Source organism: Daphnia carinata, chromosome 4 (genome assembly GCF_022539665.2).
Source record: "Daphnia carinata strain CSIRO-1 chromosome 4, CSIRO_AGI_Dcar_HiC_V3, whole genome shotgun sequence".
In the NCBI taxonomy this organism is placed as follows: Eukaryota; Metazoa; Arthropoda; class Branchiopoda; order Diplostraca; family Daphniidae; genus Daphnia; species Daphnia carinata.
Window position 1 is genome coordinate 5,068,665 of NC_081334.1, and position 25,517 is coordinate 5,094,181.

Consider the following 25,517-nt stretch of genomic DNA (forward strand, 5'->3'; position numbering starts at 1 on the left):
TTCGTCACGAAGAACGCAAGCGCCACTTGGTGACAACTGCAAGAAACCTGTTGCGATACAAGAGGTAAAAAAAAAAAAAAAAAAAAAAATCCCAAGGAGACGGAGGTCGCGCGCATTGTTGAAATAGTAAACAAACTGCTGCCGTGGCGAGCGGCCTTCGACTTGTTTCATTCAGCTGCCACGTCTTCAAATCTCTTGCCGCCACAGTCATTTCGTTATCTCTGCCCGTATCCAGGTAATACATTTAGCAATTTTAAAAATTACTATTCAACTTACTATTACGCTATCACGAAACGTTAACGGTAAATGTTTTCGTGATTTTAACGATACGATTTGAAAGATTTGCATTGAGATCAATAGAGCCAGTATTCACCTAGATAAAGCCTAAGCTAAAAACAGGACCCCCATGTTTTAAGTATGCCTCTAATACATCTGCTCATGGTGTTGTTTCACAGCAGTGCATTCAGATCATGGTGGTCCTAGGGAGAACAGCAAAGATAGTTTTGGGCTCTGGAGCTCTGCTTTTGGTGCTGTGGGTTACCCTCCTAGTCTTCAGTGCTAATTCGATTGAGGAATCTTCGTCCCCATCTTCACAACCTCTCAAAGATGTGAAAAAACAGGTACGTCTCTTACACTTGTTATCAAACTGACCCTCTAATACTGGCTCTTACCTTAAAACCCAGCCACATGTAACGAAGAAGAAGAAGAAAACACAAGAGAAGGAACCAGATACGCCATGGAGGAGGTACAATCTGAAAGAGCTGGCTATCCCTGAAAGTGCCAAACAAGCTGCTAAAAACATCAAACCTGTCCCTCTGCCTCTGTCTGTCAGGGTATAAAAATGATCTACATTGTCCTCTCATAAAAACAGCCACTGTCATTGCCAACTGTCTTCTTGTTTTATGAGCAGAGGATTGAAACACATTCTATCGTGGTAAACCCCCCAGAGGTAAAATCAAAACTGACCTTTGTCTTCCTTCATGGAGCAGCGTTCAAATCCCAAGATTGGGCTGATCTGGGTACACTAGGGCTCCTGGGTGCTCTCGGGTACAAGTCCATAGCTGTAGATCTTCCAGGTAACAAAAAAAAAAGGCTTTATCTGCACAAACAAAAAGGCAAAATGAATTAGTAAAAAATCATTGATGACAGGATTTGGTAAAACTACAACACCTCTGGATGGCATCAGAGACAACTATGTCAATAAAGTGGACTACATGACAACTCTGATGAAAGAACTGCAGCTCAAAGAAAAGCAGATTGTTTTGGTTAGTCCGTCCATGAGTGGCAATTACGCTCTCCCCTACATCCTTACCCATCCAGAAATGGTGGCAGGGTTTGTCGTCATTGCCCCAGCCGCGTCTGGCATAGTGCCACCCAGCAAGGTCAAAGCACTCCAGGTATACGTGTTTTATTCACTTGTTGTTTAACAGCTGGGGACAGAAGGTAAAATAATTTGTTACTTCAATGTAAATGTGCGTGTTGCAATAGGTGCCTACCATCCTAATTTATGGAGATCGAGATACCTCACTGGGTCCCACCTCTCACCGAGATCTGAAAACCATTCCGAATTTTCAGGCATTCGTCTTGCCCAAGGCCGGCCACGCTGCCTATCTCGATCAACCCGATACTTTCCACTCGCTTTTGTACAATTTCGTTAAGAAAATCGATGCCCATCCACGATGAATGAACGTCTCACAAGGTGACCTACATGGCGAAACAAGAAATCACGTTTCCTACGATAAGCTGCTTATTATAAACTTAAGGTCACGACTAGATTGAACGTGATCGATTGATATCAATCAATGAACAGACGAAATTTGCAGGGTTGTCATTCTTTCACAAGGTTTTGTTTTTCAAGAAAATAAATACGTGTTTTGAATTCATTGCTAGACACTTTATTAGGGACAGCACAAATAGTTTTTTTTTTTTTTTACTCATTTCGTCAAACTGTACACGCAATATATGTGCCTGTATATATATCTGTGTGTTATGCGGTTCAATCTGATAAGCCCCCACAGCAAATTGGTATCTTGAAAATTCATCTTCACCTTTCTATACAACAACACACAAAAAAAAGAAAAGAGACAACTATTATGCACGTTTTATAAATTCGGATTCGTAAATCACGGCACTGATTTACTCAGCCAAACGGCTCGACAAGCCCCACAACAATTCCAATACAAAAAAGTTGGTTTTAGGGGTAGAAGAGGGATTCTCAACACGTGGCAAAATGAAACATGAAACGGTGGCAAAGCTAAGAAGATAAAAAAATCACAGACAAAAGGGAGCTAGTTTTCTAGTTAAAAACAATCAAAGACACGGATAAAAGGAAATTGTACAAATTCTGGATAAATCAAACAGTGATGAACTTGTCTGTCTCGGTTAGTCAATAAAAGATAATCGAAACATGGGGAAATTGCGCGGCATGACTAGGTTATACATAAAAGATAATGTGCAACGCGTTTCTGCTTTTTCAAGCCTGGGGGGGGGGGGGCGGGGGAGGCAAAAGAGGCAAACAAACAAAAAAAAAAAAAAAAAAAAAAAAAAAAAGAAATAAAAATGTTGTGAACGCATTTGGTTGAACAAACAGATTGTGCACATTTGGTCGGATGATGGTTGAAATGCATCGTTCTCGTGTTATTACAAGGTTTGCTGCCATACAAGAGGTCAAGAATAAACGCACGTGTTTATTTCTGTACTAAAACGACTCGGCAAATGGCCGAACTTTGTGTTTGTCTGTTAGTCATTCGGGCGACCTCCCCCCCCCCAGCATTAATAAATCCGTATACATTTGCTCTTCTTTATATTTGGAAAAAAAAAAAAAAATAATCAGACTTTGCTTTCAGGCCCGTCAGCCACCAGGTGTTGCGAGAACGAATCGCGAATTCTGGCCATGTGAAGGGCAGTTATATGGCCGTAATGTTTGTTATACCAATCTGGCGATCGACCCCTTCAAAAATTTATAAAAGAAACAATGAATGTGTGCTGTTTAGAAAGTAAAATAGAAACAAAAAAAAAAACTTACATGATGTCGACGCGAGAGAGGTGGACGAGACGGCATTTTCCGGCGCCACACGGCTGGATGAGGTAGCGCGAAGCCAAGACGATGCTGCGAACAGTGCCGGAAGTGATGGGCGTGTCTGAATGATCGATGCTCATCTCGGCCACCAAACAGGCGCCTCTGGGAAGGTCGGTGCGCCACGAACGCAAAAGAGTGACGTCTCGCGATACGGGCGGCACCTCCGAAGTGGACGTGTAGTGAAACACGTCCGACTTCTTGTCCAAACGGACGACGGATCGCCATTTGACGAGCGAAGTGTCCCACAGGTGTCTTTCACGGAGGACTCGGTTGAGCAATTCGCCAGGTGGCGCTTCGATCTCGGCCGAGACCCTCCACAGTCTCAACGCGTGGCCGTCACCCACTTTCTTCCAGGCGACATCGACGCGTACGTCGTTGCTACTCGTCTCCCAGCCTCGCGACCTTTTTTTTTGTTTCAAAATGAATTTTTTTTGTTAGAAAGAAAAAAGGAAATGTATCCAACCGTAAGGGGGTTAAAAAAGAAAAAAAAAAAAAAAAAAAAAAACGAAAAAAAAAATGTTTACTTGTCTTTGGCTTCTTTAAGAAGTGCAGCCATGCATCCGTTCATGTAAGCTTGCCAGTCTCCAAACTCTACGGTGCGAAGATCATCCAGCGTGACGGGTACACTGTCTTCCAAGTAATTGCATCGACACTGGCGGAAAATGTCATCCGGAACCTTGAAATATTCAAAACAAATGGCCAAATCAATAAAAATAAATAGCATCGAGATAAGTCATAAGAGTTGAAAAACTCACAGTGAATAGATGCCGGAAGTCGTTAATCATCTGGAGGAGGCATTCATGGGCGGCTTTATTTTGGCTCAATTCTCTCTGATCGGGCACGCCGACCGTCTTGCGACGTCGAGGCGACGATGCGTTACTGTTCATCACGTTGTTGCCATTTCCCGATGCAGCCCCTCCTACCCCGCCTCCTATTCCGCCATTGCTGGTGGCGCTCGACGTGCCTCCACCGCCACCGACGGCCGACCGATTGTGCGACGAAGAGGAGGACGAAGACGAAGAGGACGAAGCTGACGTGGCCGGCAAGTGGAAGAGCGATGGAGCCAGGCAAACGGCCAAGTTGCTTGGCGTCATTTGATTGATGGAGGCCAAGGCGGCCACATCCGTCAAAAAGGCCAGGAACGTTTGCAACGCTTCCCGGTGCTCGTCTGGCAAGAGGAGCAGGGCGCAACGCAACGCGTCCAGTCGCTGATTCGCCGGAACCACTACATCGCACATTTCAACAAAAAAACAAAAAAAAAAAAAAAAAAAAAAAAAAAAAAACAAAAAAAAAAAAAAAAAAAAACAAAAAAAAAGGCCCAAATAAAACAAAAATAAAAGAAAAATTCAAATTGTCGATTGCGATTGAAATGCAAACCTTGGAAAATGGTGACAAACGTCTCGGAAAGCTTGTTGGTCATGAGCGCTTCGGGCAATTCGCGGAAGTACTGCTTGACCATGTCGGCCACGTCGTAGGGCTGGTGCTCGCTAAAGTCGACCGGTTGGTCGTGGCCGTAGCAGCCGCTCGGGCCCGAGCATTGCCACGCCCACGCCTCGCACAATTCCTTCAACTTGGCGATACGCGAACGGACACCCGATTTGCGGAAGAGACCGACTTGATCCAAGGCCGACTGGCGCAAGTAATGCATGGCCGCTAAGACGGGCTTAGGAAGAGCTTCGCCCGTCCGCTGCACCGTGACGGAAAGCGGGACGCCAAACATGCTCTTATCTGTTCATCATCGATTCAAGGTCAGTTCATGTTCAAACAAAAAAAAAAAAAATCAGAAGGAAAAATGGAACCTTTATAATCGGGAGACTTGGTCTTGCGCATGAATTTGGGCAGGTCCCAACCCCAGGACGGCTTGCTGGACGAGGTGTGGCGTTCGAGGAGGGCAGTCAATCGCAGCAAAGCCAATTTACGTAGCAAAGCAAACTGGCCGACGGGCAGCGATCCGATGGCGATCGGCTGGCTATTCAAAGTGGCTGACGATGTCGAAGACGACGAGCGGCGGAAGCTGTGCCAGCGGACGGCCACCACGGGATTCCTGTACAGAGACAACAAAAATCATTAAACGAACGGTTTAATCATTCCAGTTTGAATATGATGCACAAAAAAAACAAAAAAAAACAAAAAACAAAAACAAAACAGCCCACCGTCCAGGTGCGGCCGGGCTGTAATCGCTGTCGATGTGCGAACCGCTGGTCCCAGTTCCGGTGCTGGCCGAATCGTTTTGCAAGCCAAACGATTCGACCATTCGTTCGGCGTCTCGCAGCGATCCGCACGGCGTCGGCGTTTCGGCCGGCAGCGATCGGCCGACGACGATGGGCGTCGACACCAAGTCGAGCGGCTCCTCGTCCGGCGAAGGCATCAGACACGACGCATTGGCATTCTTGCCAACGGGGACGGACGGCTTGCTGAAGTTGAGGTACAATTTGCCGCGCTGCTGCAACATGTGCGTCGGCGTCGTGTCCGAAAGCGGTGGGACCGTGCTGGCCCTCCACATGTCGGCCGGAATGGGATCGCGCGATTTCTTGCTCTTCCAGCGCAACGACTGCTCCAAACTGTTCCAGGCCGTCGCCGTCGTCGTCGTCGTCGTCGTCGTCGTCGTCGTCGTCGACGTCTCGTTGCTGTTGGCGTCTTTGGACGAGGAGGCCGATCGGCGCCAATAGCTCGGGCTGCACTCCGAATCGGAATGGGCATCTTTGTGCTCGCTGTCGGCGGCCGACTGGGCGGCCGATCCGCTCGATTTGGACAGCGAAGCCGACGGCCTGAAACTCCTGCGCTGGAAGAATCCGCGCTTGATTTTCATGCTGCCCGCCGGACTGGGTGTGGCGGCGGCGGCGGCGGCCACTTCCACCGTCGGCGTCGGCGTCGACGCAGCGCTGGCCGTCGTCGCGCTGACGATCGAAGAGGACGACGCGTCCTGACTGTTGGCCACCAACTGCTGCTGGCCCTTGGCCACGGTGCGGTTCAGGTCGGGCGACGGGGTGCTGCTCGTCGGCGAAGCCGAAGAGTCCGGCGGGCTGAGGTCGACGCAATGCAGGTCCTTCATGCGGTCCTCCATGCCGGACGCGTCGACCAGCTGCGGCCCGCTGATGACCAAATTGCCGTCGGCCGGTCGGACCAGCGCTGGCCGACTCCGGCGACTCCGCGAGCGCAGGCTTTCCATGCGCCTGAGCAGCGACTTGGCTCCGTGTTTCAAGCGCTCGCTGGAACTGCGCCGGAAGCTGCCCAGAATGACTGGATCGCAATGGAGGGCCCGATCGCTCGCGTTGCCCGACTCGTCCGCCAGCGTCGTGGCCGAATTGGCCGGTCTCATCCCGGCGTCTGGATCGTCTTCTTCGATCGTCGTTGGCTGTCCTCCGCCCCCTCCGGACGGCAAGGTGGAGGCCGAGTTGGCCGATCCGGCGGCAATGAGCGCCTGCAATCCGGTCGGATCGTCGGGCAGATCGACGATTCTCGACCAGCGGCGCGAATGGCGCTGAAAGGTCCACTGGTCCGACAGGGCGCATTCTTGATCTTCATCTTCTGATTCATCGCCGCCCTATCGCGAGATAGATTTGATTTTTTTTGTTTTGTGAAGGATAAGGTAAAGAGATAAATAGAGCGCGCAAGGATGGATTTCAAAGTGTTTTACCTGCGGGCGGATGCGAGCCTTTTCGCTGCGCAATTTGGCCATGCGATTCAGAGTGGCCAGTCGGCGGAAGAGAGCCTGAAGCGAATCGACATCCAGGAACGGATGATCGCGCTCCACAACGTTCAGATCCAAGGGAAACTGCCAATCTGAATAGCCAATACAAATAGACGGGTGTTGATGCTATGATTCATCAAGTTCATCAAACAACAATCGTGTTCCAATTTGCACGTTCAACACATTTTCATTCTAAACTAAAAAAAAAAAAAAAAAAAAAAAAAAAAGGGAGAAAAGAAATCGCTGTTTACGTACCTTCGTACATCTGGGCGTATTGGGGGAAACCGGTGGCTCTCAACCAACGACACGCTTCGGTCGCTTCCAATTCTGCGTTTAAAACACATAAAGGCGATTAATTCTATTTTCTTTCTTTCTTTCCTTCTTTCTTTTTTCTTTTTTTTTTCTTTCTTCGTAACAAGCAAGGCGTTAACACGGACGAATAGGGCAGGAAAAGAGATTTAAAAGCCCACTTTTTTTTTTTTTTTGCTTCTATTTAACTATCGACTGAAACATGTACAAATTACAATGGGCACACGCAGATCGAATCGAACCTCTTCGCCTCGTCTTCGTATCGACACATTTCTTTTTTTTTTTTTTTTTTCATGTGCGTGCGTGCGTGTGTCCTTTTAACTTGAAGTAGTCGATCGTTTGATAAACATCCCACACGACGACGACGACGACGACGACGACGACGCTCAATGGCGAAATCAAGTGGACGAGTCGAGTCGAGAGTTTTCCACTGATTTATCGAGTCGCAAGGAAGTCAACGCAAACATAAAGGAAGGACGCGTGCGTCGTCGTGAAAAAGAGGATGCACGCAGGCCATTTGTTCGAATCGAGCTCGTTGAATCAAGACAGCAAAAATGAAATTGAAAAAAAAAATAAAAAATAAAAAATAAAAAAAAAAAAAGGGGCGAGGGGGAGGGGGAAACGATGAGGGCCGAATAGAATGGGCCTTTTTTTTTTTTTTTTTTTCTTTCTTTCTTATTTTGAAGCACAGGATCTCTATGGGTGCGGATTGGATTGACACACAAAAGCGTAGAGGAGAAAACTATACCAACGACCCGCATCCGAGTGCGGCCTTGAATGTTCTCTCTCCTATTTTACACTTTCTCTTCGACACACTGCTTTGTCACAGTTCGGGACACAATAAGCCCTCGCCCATGTTAGGTCGATTTCGTGAGGACCCTCGCTCATTACCCGAAAGCCGAAAATGCGATGCCCATTTGCGTCGAGTAGGCCTACGTGAAGGAGAATGAGGCCAGACATTAGTGAAAGTGAAGTCAGTTTCCTATCAAAACACCATCCAAATAAAAAAAAAAATCTCGTCCTGTCGGCCATGATGGATTGCTGTCACTCGTGTCACGCTCCTTATTCGTCCGTCTAGGCCTTTTAAAGACGTGATTGCCATCCACACAACAACAACAACAACAACAACAACAAAAAGGAATGAAATCACGAAGAGTTGCTTCGTTTTTTTTGTGTTTTTTTTTTGAAAGATACGATCCGCCGAGTTTCTCCGCCCCTCCCTCGACATGGACCAAGTCACCAGGTGGTCGGGACAGGTAAGCCGTGTGTGCCCAACGCATCTTCTCTCTCTTGGGCCAGAGTGTGTGCAAAGGGGGAAGAGAAAAAGAAGGAAGGAGATAGATGGCGTTGTATGGGCCATCAGTCGCAGCAACCGTTTGTCGTCTTATAAAAAGAGATACGCGAGACACGGACGCTGCTGTTCCATCCGTTTCCAATCTACCGAGAGACACGTGCTCGCAGAGTGATGTGTACCAGCAACACATTCACCGCCCCCACCCCACCCCCATTTTGCCTTCAATTCCTGTTGGCAGGACAATTCCAAACGGCAAAAACGATCGATGTGAAAGAATTTTTTTTGTTTTCTTGCTCAGTTAAAAAAGAACGGCGCTCTGCCAACGGTAATGAAGCAGAGAGAAAGAGGCAAAAGAATCTGGACAGCGTCAAAGTCTGCCTCGAGTGGCAAAGAAACGCAAAGTCTGTATTTATAAAAGAAAAATGGAAGTACTCTACGATCAGCAGAGAGAGAGAGAGAGAGAGAGAGAGAGAGCTGCGGACGAAGGAGATCTTCAATTGGAAAACACGCGCACACACATACACACACAAAAAAAAAAAAGAAAAGAAAAGAGAGAAAACAGCAAAAAAAAAAATATAGTATATATATATATAATAATAAAAAAAGAGTTGTTTTTTTTTTTTTTTTTTTCGAAAACATAATCTTGAGACTAGAGAGCGGGAGAGAGAGAGAGAGAGATCGAGGCGAAAACTATAAATATATGAGATGCGAACGAGAACAGGCGAGCGGTGCGGGTGGGCTGCTTGATTAAAACAGGGCCACCACAGCTGCTATTATGTAAGTCATTTTTAAGACCAATCTGCTCTTTATAATGAAGTTAACTGCTGCTGCTGCTGCTGCTGCAAAAAAAGGGGGCCACAATAATAATTCCTTTTTCAATCAACGCTCTCTCTCTCTCTCTCTCTGTGTGCGTGTGTCGATTGAAATAGTAGGCCGCAGATTTCGGTGGGCGATCATCCAAACCGATTTTTATTCAGACAGAGAGAGCTGACATGACAGACGAGAGAAGATAAAAAAAAAAAAAAAAAAAAAAAAAAAAGTCCGATCGATGTGTCTTGATTGAAAAGACACGGGTCGATCATACAACATCGCAATGATAAGCAGCGAGTTATAAAAAAAAAAAAAAAAGAAGAACGCAAAATGCCAACGAAAGGAACAACGTTTCATTAACGCCAGCGCGCATGTCGCCACCCCACAAACGATTTGAATAGCACATTGATTAGCTTTTTTATTTTTTTTTTGAAATAAGAAAACAACGTGTGTTTGAATTGCAATAATCAAAAAAAAAAAAAGGCTTGCCTTTTCTAATGCAGACGATGAAAATGGTAAGAACTTGGGATTCGGGAATTTCACACCAATGAACTGAACAAGGACGTCTAAACACAATCCACTCGACACGGCCAGTGGAGACTCACTGTTCAAGCTAATAGTGGCAAGTCCTTAAAACTTGAATCAAGGAAGAACATTCAAGTAAAAAAAAAAAAAAAAAAAAAAAAAAGTGGTCCCCTCTTGGCTTTGCTCCTCCTCCTACGGTTCTTTATATTCTCCTCCTCTCAAACCATTTCAACTTCCTCCACCCAATCACCCTCCCTATTTTGATATCTCCCTATTTTCCTGATCGAAAAAGAAACGAGAGAGGAAAGAGAGGCCCACGAGAAACAGACTGTAAAAGAAAAAGAAAAACTACAAATAATATAACACAACAATTTGTTGTTGTTTTTTTTTTAGAGGATTTAAAAAAACAAAACAAAAAAAAGGGACAAAAACTGGGCAGAGATGAACGATGTGCCGCTCGTTTGCCCATCTCGCAACCTCTTTCATGAATCGTTGTTCTCTTGCGCCACTCTCACAGTCGACCTTGTCAAAAAGATGTTGGAAAAATTCTTCCCGCTGCGACCGTGATGTGTGTGTGTGTGTGTTGTCTAAGAGGTTTGTCTGGAAATCCAACACCGACTGCAATCCCGCCTGCACACGCGGCCAGTCGAGAGAAAATGCAGTTGCGGGCCAGCAATGGCCACTACGCCATTCGTCAAAAGTCAGCCGAGGTCGATCTCGACGCCACGAATCGCTCAAAAGGAAAACATTCACAGAAAAAAACAAAAACAAAATAATAAAAGAAATCGTGTTCTTGTGGGAGGCCCGTTCGAGTATGAAATTCGGCTCCGCCATGCGTAATTTTTAAATACGCGGCTATTGACTTTGGCCCGTCCATTCATCCCTCGTGTTCATTCATCGTTTCAAACGCCTTTCAAAAAAAAAAACACAAAAAAACGAGAGACAAAATGGAAGGTGATCAAGGTGAACTTATTTGCCTTCTCTTTTTTTTTGTTTTTTTTTTCCGGATGATGTGATAAAGGAGGCAAACGACGTGGCAACATCGGTTCCATAATAATAATCATCATCATTCACGATAGGCTGCAGGCGTTCGTTTACGTCATCCCTCCGAGTTGGCTTTCATATCGCCCTAGTCGGGATGTGAATCACTTTGAAAATGATCTGCCCTCGTTTTCTCCTCTCCTTTTCCCTTTGCCCACCGACATTTTTTTTTTTTTTTCTCGTCCAAAAACAGCCGTCGGCTAACGGCCAAAGCCAAAAGGCGATCGATGTCAATCAGAAGAAAAAAAGAAAAAAAAAAAAAAAAAAAAAAAAGAAGCCGATGGCCGCCACCAACACACACAAAAAAATCTCATCCAAGATCAGACTCGTCCAAGTCGATAAAAGTCGGAAAAAAAAAAAAAACAGCGACCTGGTTCGACCTTTTCTTGTACTTGTTTTGAATCAAACGTTCCTCGAATCCAATCAACTGTACGGTATACCTGTCTTGGCCTCAATAACTGAAATCATCCCCCCAAAAAAACAAACAAAAAAAACTCAGCACCCCTTTTTCAAGGCGTTCCCAAACTCCTCCCCAAAATTGAATTAGCAGTTAAAAACAAAATGGAATAAAAATTCCGATTGCTACGGTGACACATTGTTTGAGGTACTTTGGGGCTTGAAAAACCAAAATTAATTGCTTCCAAAATAAATAAATAAAAAAAGAAAAAGAAGGTTCGTTTTCATCGCCGTGGTAGTGAGAAACGGCTTCGCATTCCCAGTGCTAGAGAATGATTGTATAGCCCCCTTTAGACTTAATTAATGAGCTCCCAAACGATAACAGATGGAGGGCCAGTGTGTCACTGAATCACACACGTTGTTTGAATCTCTAAACACATTTCAACGGGTTTTCGTTCACTTTCGAAAATAAACGCAATCAAGATGAACGCGGACGCATCGAGCAGACGAAACGCACGGGGGGTGAAAGTTGGGCCAATCAAAAAAAAAAACGCGCCTTCCCAATTTCATTCCCCCCCCCCCTACCTCTTTTCTTGTTCGTTTGATAGAGAACCCAAAATAAAAAAAAAAAAAAAAAAGTAAGAATTTGGGAATCGATAAAAAAGATATGCGACACACACACACACACACACACACGAACAACGTTCCTTCACGAGCGACCCCATCACGTCGGTTGGCTTGTTGTTGTTAAGAGGAGCGGGTAGGGGGAAACAAAGGGTAGGGAAAACAAACGACGAACATAAATATAGTATATCCTTATAGGATGATAGAAAAATTGACGTCGTCGAGAATGGCCGCGATTGGAGCGCACGTGCCCCTGAACGGAACGGGGCGAATGGGGGCTACGTTGAAACAACCAAGCCCCGACCTGCATTCATTTGACGTCTAACCCTAATCGTGAATTATACAGCGCGTACAGATACAGCGATCCTTTGGCCCACCTGACAAGTCCCGACATCCCAAGAGGAGAAAAAAAAATACGTCACGAAAAATGAAACGTGAAATGAATATCGGGTTTTTGTAAAGGGATTACCTTGCAACTTGACTTGACGTAGTCGCATCCAGATGCGCTCCACCGTTTCGCCCGTCGAAGAGCATTTCAATTTTTCACTTAAACTTCGTCCGAAAATGAACCGCCGCTTCTCACCGGCCATTTTTTTTTTGTTTTTTTTTTTTTTAAACTAACGTTCGACCATCAATTGAACATTCAACCAAAAAAAAAAAAAACAAGACAAAACAAAGAATGCGGCTGCAAGACGGAGCCGAGACTGGTGCGATCATGGCCGAACGACGTCGTACCAAATAGCCGATGATCTTTCGATTGCCTTTTAGCCTTAGCCTCTCTCTCTCTCTCTCTCTCTCGACGTCGTCTGTTTTTGCGAGTCGTTCGAGACACGCGCACTGACACGACAGATTCAAAAAAAAAAAAAAATATATAAGACAAGCCGCTTGACTGAGTGGATTGTGTGACTTGCGCGCACGTGCCCATCATCACTCACTATCGCATTTATAAGAAGAAGAAGAAAAAAAAAAAAAGCGATCCTCTTGATCCTTCACCTCTTTCTCGGAAAATGGCATCATTTTCAAATGAAAGTGTACGTCGTCTAAAGCGAAGCTCGTTTAGACACCAACGAGCAATTGGAAGCTCAAATCAACGATGCATGTCGAAAAAAAAAAAAAAACAAAAAAAAAAAAAAAAAAAAGACACGGCGGATAATGGTAGCAACCAAATAATAATCGCATGGCTAATGCTAATGAAAAACGGCGCGTTTCACGTCGACGTCGGACCATAATGAACAATGAAAGAAGGAAAGAAGGAAAGAAGGAAAGAAAAAACAGGCGGATGAGCTTACCGGCAAAAGCGGATTCCGAGTGAGAACGTGCTGCTGCCAGGCCACTCTGAATGAATACGTCAAAAAAATAAATAAATAAATGAGATTTAACTTGCGTTTCACGGACAACGTCGAACAAGTTTTTATCGCAGACGCTTTTCCAACCAAGAGAAAAAAAAAAAAAAAATCAAAATGATTTTGATGAAAGGCATGACATTGTTGAGCGGTTGCCATGCGACCCGCATCTTGGAAAACATGCGCTTCCATCGTATCGGGAAAAGAAAAAAAAAAAAAAAAAAAAAACCAAAAGTTCCAGCACGAGTTGGCAATCAAATTGGTTTTCAATACGAAAAAACCAGAAAAAACCAGAAAAAAAAAAAACAAGAAAAAAGGACAAGATAGAAAGGGGAGGCGGATTACTCGCGTTCGTACCTCCAGAGTGACGTAGGGCTCGGTGGGCGTCGACGACGCCGAAATCGGTTTCAGATGGCGTTTCTTTGTTGCTCCGCCGACGGCGCTCGGCACGAGGAAACCGGCGCTCGGCGATGACTTGTTGTTCTTGTTGTTGTTCTTGTTGTTGTTGCTGTTGCCACCGCCGCGTTCGGATGCTGGCGACAATTCCATGGCCAAAACCGATTGCAGCGCTAATTTGACGGCCGTCGGCGTCGATTCGGCCGATGCGCAGCCCGTCGTCGTCGTCGTCGTCGTCGTCGTCGATTCCGAGGCGGGAAATTTGAAAAGCAAAGGACGGGGTCTCGGTCTGGGCATCACCGACTGGACGACGACCACCGGAGGTTTGTGCAGGACCTTGGGCGGTTCCAGCAGCGACGTCAAATTGGCGTCGGTCAGCGTCGTCGAGACGGGCGCCGAACCGACGGCGGGCACGGCCACGTGCGCTGGCACGGCAAGCGGCGGAGGCGTTTCGCTCTGCCCCCGCCGGATCCACACCACTTCCGCCTTGTCTTTGGCGCTTGCGTTGCGCGACGTGCGCGACTGGACGCGCTTGCAAGAATGCCTCCGCCGGATCTTCTCCCAAGTCTCGTGGCGTCGCACCTTGTCGCGTTTCTTGGCCGCCGCCGCAGCCGCAGCCGTCGACGACTGCCCGCCCTCGTCCGACGAGGGCGAAGAGTCCGTCAGCGAGGAGGCCGACGTGTCCAGCGGCGAGACTTCGTCATCGCCCACGGCCAAATCCGACGACTCGTCCGACTCGGCTCGATTCATCGGCATCGTCTGCACGCTGACGTCCGGACGATCTCCAACGGCGACGGGCCGCCTGCGTCTGTCGCGAGGCGGAGGCGAACCCGTTCCGATTCCAGATTCGGCTCCTCCGCCTCCACCTACACCGCCATCGATCGAGTGCGAAAGGGACACGCTACTTCCATCATCATCGTCGTCGTCGTCGTCGTCGTCGTCGTCCTCGTCCTCGTCGTCGTCCTCGTCCTCGTCCTCTTCGACGTCGTTGGCTGCGCCGCTGTCGGGCGTGCGGAGCATCCGCTTCCGCCTGTTGTCGGAGGCGCAACGGCCGGCGGCGCTCGAGTCCGAGACCAACGACGAGAGCGACGTGTCCATGTGGACGACGCGGCTGATGCTCGACGAGCCGGCCTCGGAATGCGCCTGGCCGGAAGCCGGGGCCGAACAGGAGGTCAACGGATGGCCGTTGACTCCCGTCACGCTGGCGTTGTCCTCCAGGCTGCCGCTGCAGTTGCAATCGGAGACCCACAGGAAACTGGAGCTGCGCGATAAAGACATGGGTGACGTTTGCGTTCCAGCGTTGTCAAACGTCGGCGGCGGCGTTTCGCTTCTGCTGGCGTTCATAGCCTCCAGCTGGTGTCGATGGTGACACTGGAACGCGGCCGTTGCGTTGTTGACGTCATTGTCCAGCTGGCAGCCGACTCCGCCTGCCGCCAGTGACGCCAGTGGAGGTGGTGTAGGTGGTGGAGGTGATGGGAAGGCGGCGGGTGACGTCGTCGCTCCGTCACTTGCGTCGTCGTGCCGAAAACGGCCGCCATCCAGCGCCGTGATGCTGATGCGGGTGCTGTCCTCCACCCTGCGCAAGAAATCCTGCAACTCGTGCGGTCTCTGCCATTCAAATTCAAACGTTAAGTTTAGTAGTTATTTGATTTTTTTTTTTCAATTCGATATTTAAGTCAATGGTATTGGGCGAGCGACGGGCGGCCAAAGAACTACGTAAAACTCCCTGATTAGGCTAAGTGTGGACGTCTCAAATCGGAAGAACGAAAGAGGAGAGGAGAGGAGAGGAGAGGAGAGAAGAAGAAGAAGAAAAGAAAAGAAAAGAAAAAAAAAACAAACAAACACTCGAGATTCTTTGAATGGCGTTCGGTCTTGACGTATCGCCATCTATGGACTAACGAAAGCAACACAAGAATCAACACCCTTCCTTTTTCGAATGACAATTAGGCCAACTGTGTTTGCATTTTCAATGCAAATTCACAGCACAAAACTGCTTTTTTTTTAAAAAAAAACAAAACAAAACAAACGAAATTCAAACGAAATAAATCATAATCAGTAAACAAAACAAAAAGAACAATGTGTCGAAGCGTTTTTGTTCTTATTCCCTTCTTTGTCCATATTAAATGTACTGGAAAATTCCAAAAAAAAAAAAAAAAAAAAAAAAAAAAAAAAAGGATGTTGTTTTTCTAACTTTATCGAGTTGCATATCTAATGCCATTTATGCTCCGTCCTCCTCCTGCTGCTCGGTGCCCGCCGTGTGAAATAGCCCGTTTTTTTTTGTTTTTTATTGGCGAGTGATCGATCGGGGCCAACGATTTGCATATAGACGGCGTGCAGACACCAATCCAAGGGTACTTTGCTATAAAGAATGGAACGCAATTCACGGAAACAGGTTCACACACTACAACACTTTTAATCAACAGCCGTCCCCACTTCGTTTGATTTCCTCACTTTTTTTTTTTTCCTCACTCGTCCAGCCGAATGGAAATCTTTTCGACACTCGCATTCGGGCTGGCCACACGTTTATGGTACGTGTCACCATTCAAACACCTGGCGCGTTTTGAAATGCAAAGAATAAAAATGAAAGAAAAAAAAAAAAAAAGAAATCCTTGGCTGCAAAGAGACAAACACGGTCATAGACGGTAGCCGTGTCAATTCGAATAAGCGACGATTCCCAAAAATCATCGAATCAAACAGAAAAATAAAAGACGGGCGCACCCTTCCGTTTTTTTCCTTCCCTTTTCTTTTCATGTCTCGCCATGTGTTAAAAAACAAAAACGTGAAAACTGAGAAGAAAACAAAAAAAAAAAAAAAAAAAAAAAGAAATTCTCTTCCGGGACTCGTCCTGGCTGAACTCGGCCATTTTGCTTATGCGAAGGACATCAAGAGATAAACGAGGGGATTCAAAAGGATAAGAAACCTCCCCCCCCCTCCCCAAAAAAGGAGCTGTTTTAGGTCGTCGTCGTCGTCGTGAACGTCGCCCAGTCTCCACATCAACTACTTTGCGTCCGTCACGTTCCATCATCCCACCTCCCACCTCCCGCCCCCCCCCCATCAGTTGAGTGACTCGCAAAAGACTCTCCTAAAACACTCATTGCATTCCCTTCCTTTTTTTTTTCTTAAAAAAAAAAAAAAAAAAAAAATTCATTTAAAAAAAAAATTCATTAAAAAAAAAATGTGAGAGACGTGCGCAAAAACTGACCAACAACGGACTGGAAATGTGGACGGGCGTTTCATCGGCTGTCGTTGGTTCGGACGGGCAATGCACCGGTGCGATTGGGTGTGCCGTGGCTTCGGCTTCGGCTTCGGCTTCGTCTTCGTCGTCTTCGTCGTCTTCGTTGTGATTGTCCCATTCGCCGCTGCAACTGGAGCAGCTGGCCAGCAGTTCGGGCGATTGGCTGCTGTTCAACGTCAGCGTCAAGTCGTCCAAATCGTCAAAGATTTGACGCTCGACTAGATCGATGTCGGCCGACAGCTGCTGGATGGACGAGGCGACGACAGCGTGCCCTCTGGCCGGCGCGGCAGACGGGCCTGGCGGGCCTGGCGGCGACGACGACGACGACGTCACGCCGTTGACCGAGACGGCCAGCGAAGGATCAATCAGCGCCAATTGGACGCGCGCCCAGGGGCTCAGTTCGACGGCGGCCGGGCCCGCCGTCTCCATCAGCGAAGCAGACGACGCGGCCCGCTTGGCCTTGCCGGCTGGCTGCACGTGGCCGCCGCGCTGGTCGTTGGCCAGCCGTTGCAGCTCTCCGTCGATGATGTGGTTGAATTCGGCCATCAGACTCGTCGTCCACAGCTGGATGGCTTGCGGATGGTAAGGCGATTGGTGGTGCGTGTGCACCGGTTGCTGTTGCTCGTGCCGGGCTATCCGGCCGTTGTCCGTCAGCTGCAGGGCCGAATCGGCCGTCAGATAGCGACGCAGCGAGCGTCTCGGGTTGTTGGCCTGCTGTTGCTTCTTCTTCTTGCGATGGACGTCGACATCGCCCACGTCGGACAGCGTTGCCGTCGGCATCAAGCCGACCGCCTCGATCTTGCCTCGCTGCTGCAGCCAATCGTCGTCGTCGTCGTCGTCGTCGTCACCGTCGCCGTCGCCGTCGGCAAAGCCGCAACGCTCGTTGACCTGCCCAAATCCCGGACAAGAGATGCGCCGCTGCAGTTCGGCCGCATCCCACCGCCTCCTGCCTTTGGCCAGCGACGGATGTTGTTGCTGTTGCTGTTGTTGCTCCTGTTGTTGTTGTTGTTGTTGTTGTTGCAGTTTGCGGTTCCACTGGTTGTTGAGACGCGATTGCCGACTCGGTCCGTCCGTGGCGGCCAAGTCACCGACGTAATAATCCTCGCTGACGCGCAGGCCGGCGCGACGCCGCTGGCTGTAATGGATGCCGGCCTTGTTGGCCGGTAGCGGCGCGTGATGGTGAACAGCGGCGGCACGACGGACGGGCGCAGGCGGTGGTGCAACGATGACGTTCGCCTGACAAGCCTTTCGGGCCGCTCTCTTCGCCGTCACTTCCAGCTGATGAAAAACGGCACCAATCTCCTCCTAGATGTGCACAATTTGCAAACAAAATAAACCAAAATTTTACATTTTGCTTTTCGTTAAGACTTTGTTGAACGATGATGCGTCATGTTTCCACTCAAACACCCCCGCAAAACTGCGTGAGAAAACAAAAACAAAAACAAAAACCAAAAACAAAAAAATGCGGTCGCAATGGCGAAAGACGAACGAGACGAGAGATAAAATGAATAGAAGGAAGGCCGATGAACATTTCAGACTCAATGGATGGATGGATGGATGGATGGATGGATGGATGGATGGATGTAAAATTTCAAAAAGAAAAAGAAAAAAAAAAGAGGAAGGAGGTAAGGTTGAAAGTGCGCAGGAGTCGAGAGAGAATGTTGCGTGTGGCGTAATCGGAGCCCAAAGAAAAATACCTGAGAAATCCCTTTCCACTCGATTCTTCTTTCTCTCTCTCTCTCTCTCTCTCGAAAAAAAAAAAAAAGAATGGAAGAAGAAGGAAAGAGAAAACCGGACTGAATAAATGTGAAGAAAAAAAAAAAAAAGACACACACACACACACACACTCACAAAAGACGTAAGACAAATGACGTTGTAGACAAGCAAAAAAAAAAAAAACAAGAAAAAAAGAAAATAAAACTTGTGGGCGTTCGACCCCTGCCACCAGAGAGCCGCACACACATGTTCGGTTCAATTTTTTTTTTTTTTTTAAATATATACTGTTTATATATATATATATATAAAAGAGATCAAATAACACGGCTGCAACGGCCCGTGCTGGAACGCATTCACGATCCGTTTCGCTACACTTTTTCTCCAAAGGCGGACGAGTCAAACGAACATATCGTTTCCTAACTGTACGAGCATCTGTGTGTGTGTGTGTGTGTGTGTGTATAAGGGAAGGTTTTTTTTTTTTTTGTTGAAAATAGGAGATAAAATAGGCAGCCGTTGGAAAAATGAACGGACTGGGTGATGACGTCGTCGTTGCGTACAAACGCTAATAAAAAATCGAAAAAAAAAAGAAGAAGAGAAAGAGAGATGCAAATATATTTTTTTCAAAAAAAAAAAAAAAAACAGCTGCACACACAACAGGTTTTTTTTTTTTTTTTTTTTTTTGTATTCCCTCCTACTCAACTCGGATGGCCATGTACGGGAGAAGGGCAAGGGCGCAGCAGCTCGAGAGAGAGAGAGAAACCTTCTGGCCATTCAACCAAAACTCCTACTCCTCTCTCTCTCTCTCTCTTGTCTGGCTCTACTAAAAAAAAAAAAAAAAAAAAAAAAAAAAAAAGCCTACACACACACAAGGATTTGCTGCGACAATTGACGAAAAAAAAAAAAAAAAAGGAGGAACGGCAACATGGGAAACGCAAATCCGGAAGAGTTGAACGAGAGAACGTTGCACATCGCAATGCATAAAATGAAAAAAAAAAAAGAAAAAAAAAAAAGAAATAGAGTGTACCTTCTGTGATGGTGTTTTTCTAGGACAATCCGATAAGAAATCAACTTCTTTCTTAAAATCAACAAAAAAAAAAAAAACCCCACGAAAACGCACTGGTGAAACACTTTGGAGAAAGACGGCACTCAAACGCACACAATGAAGATTCACGCCGAAACGAGATAATCAAACAATTTTTGCGGGATCCGTTTGCGATGGCGAGGGGGAAAAAAACAAAATACAAAAAGAGAGAGTAACCGTTCGAGAAAAAAAACAAAAACCAAAAAAAAACAAAAACAAAACAAAACAAAAACTCGAAAGAAAATGAAGGAGAAAAAAAAAAACGAGACTTTTCTTCGAGAGCGTTCGCCCTGAATGGACTACTGGACTCAACTGTCGGGTTAGGCGACTCGAGTAGCAAAAAAAAAAAAAAAAAAAAAAGGAAAAAGAACGAACCCACTAGCGGGCAAAAATTAAAACAAAACACTATTCGGCGGGATCGGTGTACGTAAAAAAAAAAAAGAGAGAGAGAAAGTTGGCAAGACCCACACGCACGGACTTCCAACATGCAAATTCGGATGTTTTTTTGGGTTCTTTTTTTTTTTCCGTCTGTTTTGTGTTCCTTTAGCGCGCAAAAGATTCACGTCCATTCACGGCGTCCCGTCCAAGACGAAAAGAATCTTCCTCTCGCACGAACATCGCAAGAAAGAAAGAAAGAAAGAAAAAAAAAAAAAAACTATTTTTTTTTTTTCGGCTTGTTCCTTGTCGCGCAAATTCCCATGTACGATCGGCGGGTTCTGTCGGTCGTGTGTCGTGAATTTTCGGGACGCCCCGTTTCACACACGCACGGTGGAGGGCAAGGCAAAGAAGAAAAAACGACGTGGCGATGGATGGCAACAACGCAAAGTGTGGGAGAAGAAGGAGAAGAAGAAGGAGAGAAAAAGAAGAAGAAGAACAAATGAACGTCGTTGTGTGAACTGCGGGCAGAATGACGAGCTTTCGGTGCGGCTGTGCGTCCAACGGCCGCGACACGAGCACTTCTGACGCGGTTATTCGACACGCACTCACGGCGCTCACGCCAGCCAAGCAACAAGCAAACGACATGGGGCCACTGCTGCTGGCCAACACGCTCTAGCGGACAAGTAAAAAACGTTTGTAAATCATCCTGCTACATAACAGCGAGAAGGCCGATTGAGAGGGGCGCAATGAATAAGACGAGAATTGAAATTTGACGAGAAAAAAAAAAAAAAAAAAAAGGGGGGAGGGGGGAGAAACACCAACAAACAAATGCCGCAATGACGTGAAAGAAAATGGCGGAGGGTATGGATGGAACTGAGGTCAAAGCCATTATCGTTACAGTGTACGTAACACACAATGACATGTGCGTACGAAAGGGCTAATCAATCAAGCTAAGCCATCATTATGCGCAATGCGTTGCGACCCAATGAGCTGACGGACGTGCGCATTCGATTGACACGCAAAACAAAACAAAACAAAACAAAAAGAAACAACAATACGCCGAAAATGAAATGAATAAATAATTTTTTTTAAATGCGCAAAAAAGATCAAATGCAGATTGGCTACGCCAGCTGGCGTCATTTGTTTTCTTGCCCCCCCCCCCCCCCCCCTCCGACTTCCAGGGATTCGTGACCGTGGGACCGATTTCACCAACACACCACTCGAAAATAAATTAGAATCAAAACTCACGCGGGAGCAAATGGAGAAAGAGAGAAAAATGATGATGGGCTAGCAAAATATTTTTTTTTTTAATTCAACTCTTTTTGTTGTTCGTGTTTTGATTGCCTAGCCAAAGAGAAAAAGTGCGCAACTAGCAAAATTTATGCCATTTGAAACGACTCTTTCGGCCATGGTTTTTGATAAAGGCCAGCAAAGTCCAGGCCACCTGGTCATTCCTGTTTTTTGTTTTTTTTGTTTTTGCCCAGCACTTGGCCCGACCCAATGCCAGACCGCAATCGCTATACTTATCTGTAACGGATCCCACAGCATAGAGTGCGGGTTCGATTAAAGCATTCATATTTTTCACATTAATCCAACAAAAAAAAAAAAAAAAAAAATGAGTTGGATTGAAGAAACAGGGAGGGATTACATTATCTAACCTGAAGCTTTTTCTTTCATTTTTCTTTAAAAAAAATAAAAAAAAATAAAATAAAAAAAATACTTAAAAAGGTTTGATGTGTGACGCCTACGGGGGTGCTAAGCCGGGGTCCCGATGGATGACAAGATGATCAATTTCACCGTCAAACTTTTTTTTCTTTTTTATATACAGTATATATATATATAGATAAATTTCGTGAACAACGGACGATACACACCGCTGCGAAATTGTTTTTTTTTTTTTCCTATTCGATTATTCAAATTTTTATTCCCCCCACATTTTGTGGGGGGGGTGGAGGTTCTTTGGGCATTGCTTATTTGCATACTGGTCGTCTATCCAAATCGATTGTTGTCTTTTTTGAATGGTGTTTCACTGTTTTTCTTAGTTGGTCTCCCTCTCCTGCCAAATGGCATAATAAATTGTCTTAAACAGAGAACTCGGACGTTTTTCACGTGTTCATTTGTCTTCCGTTTTAATCTCTTACGTTCAATTTTTCAAAATGCGAGACTTGCAAGTGTTCCGTGTTCCTTCTTTTGTTTTTCATTTCGTTATCGCACAAAACATTTTTCGTAAGCTCCAAATATTTTCTTGTTTTTCTTTTTTCTTTTCCCATCACGAAGGACCGTTCTTTTTTTAACATTAGCCGCCGCTATGGAACCCGAGATCGGGACGAGACACTTGGAGACAACACTCACGCATCAACAGACGCACGAGGAAGTTACACAAGATACACAGCCGCTCCAGGGGATGGGGATGGCCAGATGGCACGTTCAACAGCACCCAAAGCAAATGGCGCATCTTTTTTTCTTCTTTAAATCATTTTGAATTCAACGAACGATCGTATACTTAATTCGTACACGTGTGGAAAATTGCGAAACTATTCAACGTCTGAATTTTAGATTCCAAAGATGAGTCATCCTCGTCTGATAATAATTATGATTACGCTAAGAAAACTGGGAGGCTCTGGCCAGCATGTTTTACTAGGAGGGAGGGGGGAGGGAGAGAAAGGGTGGGCTTCTGGCGGTTGCAACTGTTCAAACTTTCGGGAGTGTTAAGAAAGAAAAAAACGAAAGAAAAGAGAGAGAGAGGGAGAGCAAAGGGACTTGGAAATCTGGTTAGGTTTCGCATGGCTGCATTCGCTATGTGGCTGGTCTGTTGTTGATGATGATGACCTTGGATCAAAACACAGCCAAGAGCAGCGTGACTCACGACCGAGACCAGACGCCACAAGTGTCAACTTTCTACGTATTGCGTTGGGTCCCCAAAAAAAGATAACTGGCCGCTCTGGGGCTCCACATTTCTCTCTCTCTCTCTCTCTCTCTCTCTCTCTCTCTCTCTCTCTCTCTCTCTCTCTCTCTCTCTCTCTCTCTCTCTCTCTCTCTCTCTCTCTCTCTCTCTCTCTCTCTCTCTCTCTCTCTCTCTCTCTCTCTCTCTCTCTCTCTCTCTCTCTCTCTCTCTCTCTCTCTCTCTCTCTCTCTCTCTCTCTCTCTCTCTCTCTCTCTCTCTCTCTCTCTCTCTTTCTCTCTTTTTTCTCTCATTTTTTTTGTTAGACAGAAATTCACAATGCACGAATGGCAAATGAAATGTGAGCAACGTCTGGCCAGCAATTTCCGTCCATCTTGATGGAACGAGACACGTAGACCAAAGCTTTTTTCTTTTTCTTTTTCTTTTTCTTTTTTCATTTGCCATTGTATTTTCATCTGCAGTCTTCACTCTTTTGTCTTGTCAGACATTTTCTTTCCATTTGATTCGTTCTCCCATATTTTTTATTATCAACATTTCAAAGAATGACAATCGAGAATGGTTGGCTGGGAAATTTGAACCTTTCACGAGACCCTTTCACAGACACACACGCAAAAGCATTTATTTGCATGACAATAAATATGCGGCACAATGGGCTCCGCATCCGCCAAGCCCATCAAGCAAAAATATAAAATTGTTAGACGTCATCGTGATGATGAACATTTTTTTTTTAACGTCAGCAGTGATGGTTACTACCGTTAACGAGTTTCTATTTGGCGCCGGTAGATGGCCCTCACTTTATTCATTTCCCGGCGCCAGATGGCGATAGCTCTTCAGCGATTCCAAACCAATTTCAAATTCTTAGGGCGTCTCCTTCGAATTAACATTTCAAAAGAATGTGTCGCTATGTCGAACCCGATTCTCAAATCAAAAAAAAAAAAAAAAAAAAAGGCAATCGAAAAATAGAATCAAGAAAATTCTAATACGTCGCTGTTTGGAAACGACAATTCGAACTGAACGACCGGGCCTTTTAGCATTTCGATCACGGACCATTTCCATTCGGTCATCAGCGTCATTACCATTGCCTTCATCCCTCCCTCCCCACAAAAGGAAGCGAAAACTTTAAACAACAAAGAACAAAAAAAAAAAAAACAAGAGCGAACGAGAAACGGGAATCGTTTCGTGGAAAATAAAAATAAAATAAAAAGGAATTGTGTTTCTTTTGGTCAGTTGACCAAAAATGATCAAAGAAAAAAAAAAAAAAAAAGGACCTGAAATTTCCTCATCGCTTTGAGCCGTGAGTGGCCGTGGTAAAGTTCGATCATCAACCTCACCATGATGTAATCAAGTCACGCTTCAATGGCTCCGATCTAATTAGCCGACGGCGCAATCGTCTTCCTCTACACGTGAACCACCATAACAACTCGCCCTCCCTCCCTACCAACTAAATAAAATAGGGAACTTGCCCGTTTCGTGTGCCGTTTTCTTTCGGAAAAAAAAAAAAAAAAAACGACCACGCCCCCCTCACGTACACGGTACTTTATTTTTATATATTTTCTCCCCCCCCCCCCCACCTCAAAACGGGTCCCGAAATGTGAACATTTCACGTGATTGACGTGAGCGTATTTACGTTAGGAAAAAAAAAGGCGGCCATCGCACGTCCATCTTTTTTTTTTTTTTTTTTTTTACCTTCACTCACCTAAGGATGTAAGGAAGAAGGAAAAAGTTTATTGTTATTATTTCGGTAGTAGTTAGAAAAAAAAAAAAAAGGGACGCGAGCGCATCCCTTCCGGCGTGACGAAAACACAAAAGGGCAGCCCATCAAAGAGAACGAAAAACATAAACAACGAAAAAAAGACGAAGGATTCCGGAAGCCAGAGGCTTTTTTCTTGTTCTTTTCTACTCCCCTCCCTTTTTCTTTTGTTTGTCTCGGGTGTGTGTGTGTGTGTGTGTCGGCCAATGACTGTAATTTTCGGTCGGCCAACTTACCAGCGCAAGAACAACAACAACAACACAAGGTAGGGCCAAGCAATTGGTGGCTGGCGTGCCGGATTCAAATCTCAAAAATATGAAGTCATTCCACAATTAAAAAAAAACAAAAACAAAACAATCCATGCAAAATTTGCATGTAGCGCAAAATGATCAGATATTCTTTTGTTTCAAATTATGACCGGTGGTTTGGTCTTGCGTTCAAACAACCCACTCAACCCTCCCCCGAGAAAAAGAGAAAGTTTTGAATTTTTTCAAGGCATCAACTTGTTTCATATCGCTCCCGCATATAAATTATTTAAAAAAAAAATAAATACAATATGCCCTGGATAAATTCCGATCGCATCTTTATCTCGGCCATCCATCTATTGTACTTTTTTTTTTTTTTTTTAGAAAAATTCGTTCAGTGGACCAAAAAGAAGGACCGACGCATCAGGGCGGATGATGAGGGTCGAAAAGAAGGGCGTGTCGTTCTACATGTTTTTTTTTCTGTGTTGCAGGTAAAAAAAAAAGGAAAAAAACATTTGTAACGTTTGAAAGTTGCGAGTTTTTTTCTCTCTCTCTCTCTCTCTGTTTCTTAACATACATCAAATAAATATATACAAGAGAGAAAAGAAATAGTATTATCTTATTTGATCAAGATACTTTTTGTTTTCAAAGGGCAGCGGCTACGGCGGTTTAAAAAAAAAAGAAAAAAAAAAGGGATTTGAA

At 45.6% G+C, this 25,517-nt stretch overlaps 2 protein-coding genes across 3 annotated transcripts in view; one reads left to right on the forward strand and one right to left on the reverse strand.

Annotated features, from left to right (window-relative positions):
* LOC130687221 (putative protein-lysine deacylase ABHD14B) lies at nucleotides 1-1,883 on the forward strand. 2 transcript variants are annotated; one of them, XM_057510361.2, is made up of 6 exons: nucleotides 1-235; nucleotides 459-620; nucleotides 684-833; nucleotides 911-1,076; nucleotides 1,150-1,397; nucleotides 1,489-1,883. In XM_057510361.2, exons 2-6 carry the CDS (start codon nucleotides 471-473, stop codon nucleotides 1,681-1,683), a joined length of 909 nt encoding a protein of 302 aa, XP_057366344.1. In that variant the 5' UTR covers nucleotides 1-235; nucleotides 459-470; the 3' UTR covers nucleotides 1,684-1,883. The 2 variants fall into 2 exon arrangements, with proteins under 2 accessions (XP_057366344.1, XP_057366343.1); XM_057510360.2 differs by having other exon boundaries at nucleotides 2-235; nucleotides 456-620.
* LOC130687205 (uncharacterized) overlaps nucleotides 1,880-25,517 on the reverse strand; it is a 27,258-nt gene continuing 3,620 nt past the window's right edge. Inside the window, exons 2-13 of the mRNA XM_057510344.2 lie at nucleotides 16,711-18,048; nucleotides 13,470-15,116; nucleotides 13,059-13,104; nucleotides 7,026-7,097; nucleotides 6,717-6,862; nucleotides 5,233-6,623; nucleotides 4,879-5,123; nucleotides 4,457-4,807; nucleotides 3,835-4,304; nucleotides 3,604-3,755; nucleotides 3,026-3,481; nucleotides 1,880-2,950 (exon numbers count right to left, since the gene is read on the reverse strand). Of these exons, the coding sequence (XP_057366327.1) occupies nucleotides 2,830-2,950; nucleotides 3,026-3,481; nucleotides 3,604-3,755; nucleotides 3,835-4,304; nucleotides 4,457-4,807; nucleotides 4,879-5,123; nucleotides 5,233-6,623; nucleotides 6,717-6,862; nucleotides 7,026-7,097; nucleotides 13,059-13,104; nucleotides 13,470-15,116; nucleotides 16,711-18,048 (6,435 nt within the window). The 3' untranslated portion in view covers nucleotides 1,880-2,829. The remainder of the gene's footprint in view (nucleotides 2,951-3,025; nucleotides 3,482-3,603; nucleotides 3,756-3,834; nucleotides 4,305-4,456; nucleotides 4,808-4,878; nucleotides 5,124-5,232; nucleotides 6,624-6,716; nucleotides 6,863-7,025; nucleotides 7,098-13,058; nucleotides 13,105-13,469; nucleotides 15,117-16,710; nucleotides 18,049-25,517) is intronic.

What these genes read in the sequence shown, in the direction of transcription:
- LOC130687221 (XM_057510361.2), top strand. Translation starts at nt 471, where the DNA reads ATGGTGGTCCTAGGGAGAACAGCAAAGATAGTTTTGGGCTCTGGAGCT. An exon ending in CATAGCTGTAGATCTTCCAG is followed by an intron (nt 1,077 to 1,149) that starts GTAACAAAAAAA and finishes CATTGATGACAG; the next exon opens with GATTTGGTAAAACTACAACA. An exon ending in GCAAGGTCAAAGCACTCCAG is followed by an intron (nt 1,398 to 1,488) that starts GTATACGTGTTT and finishes GTGTTGCAATAG; the next exon opens with GTGCCTACCATCCTAATTTA.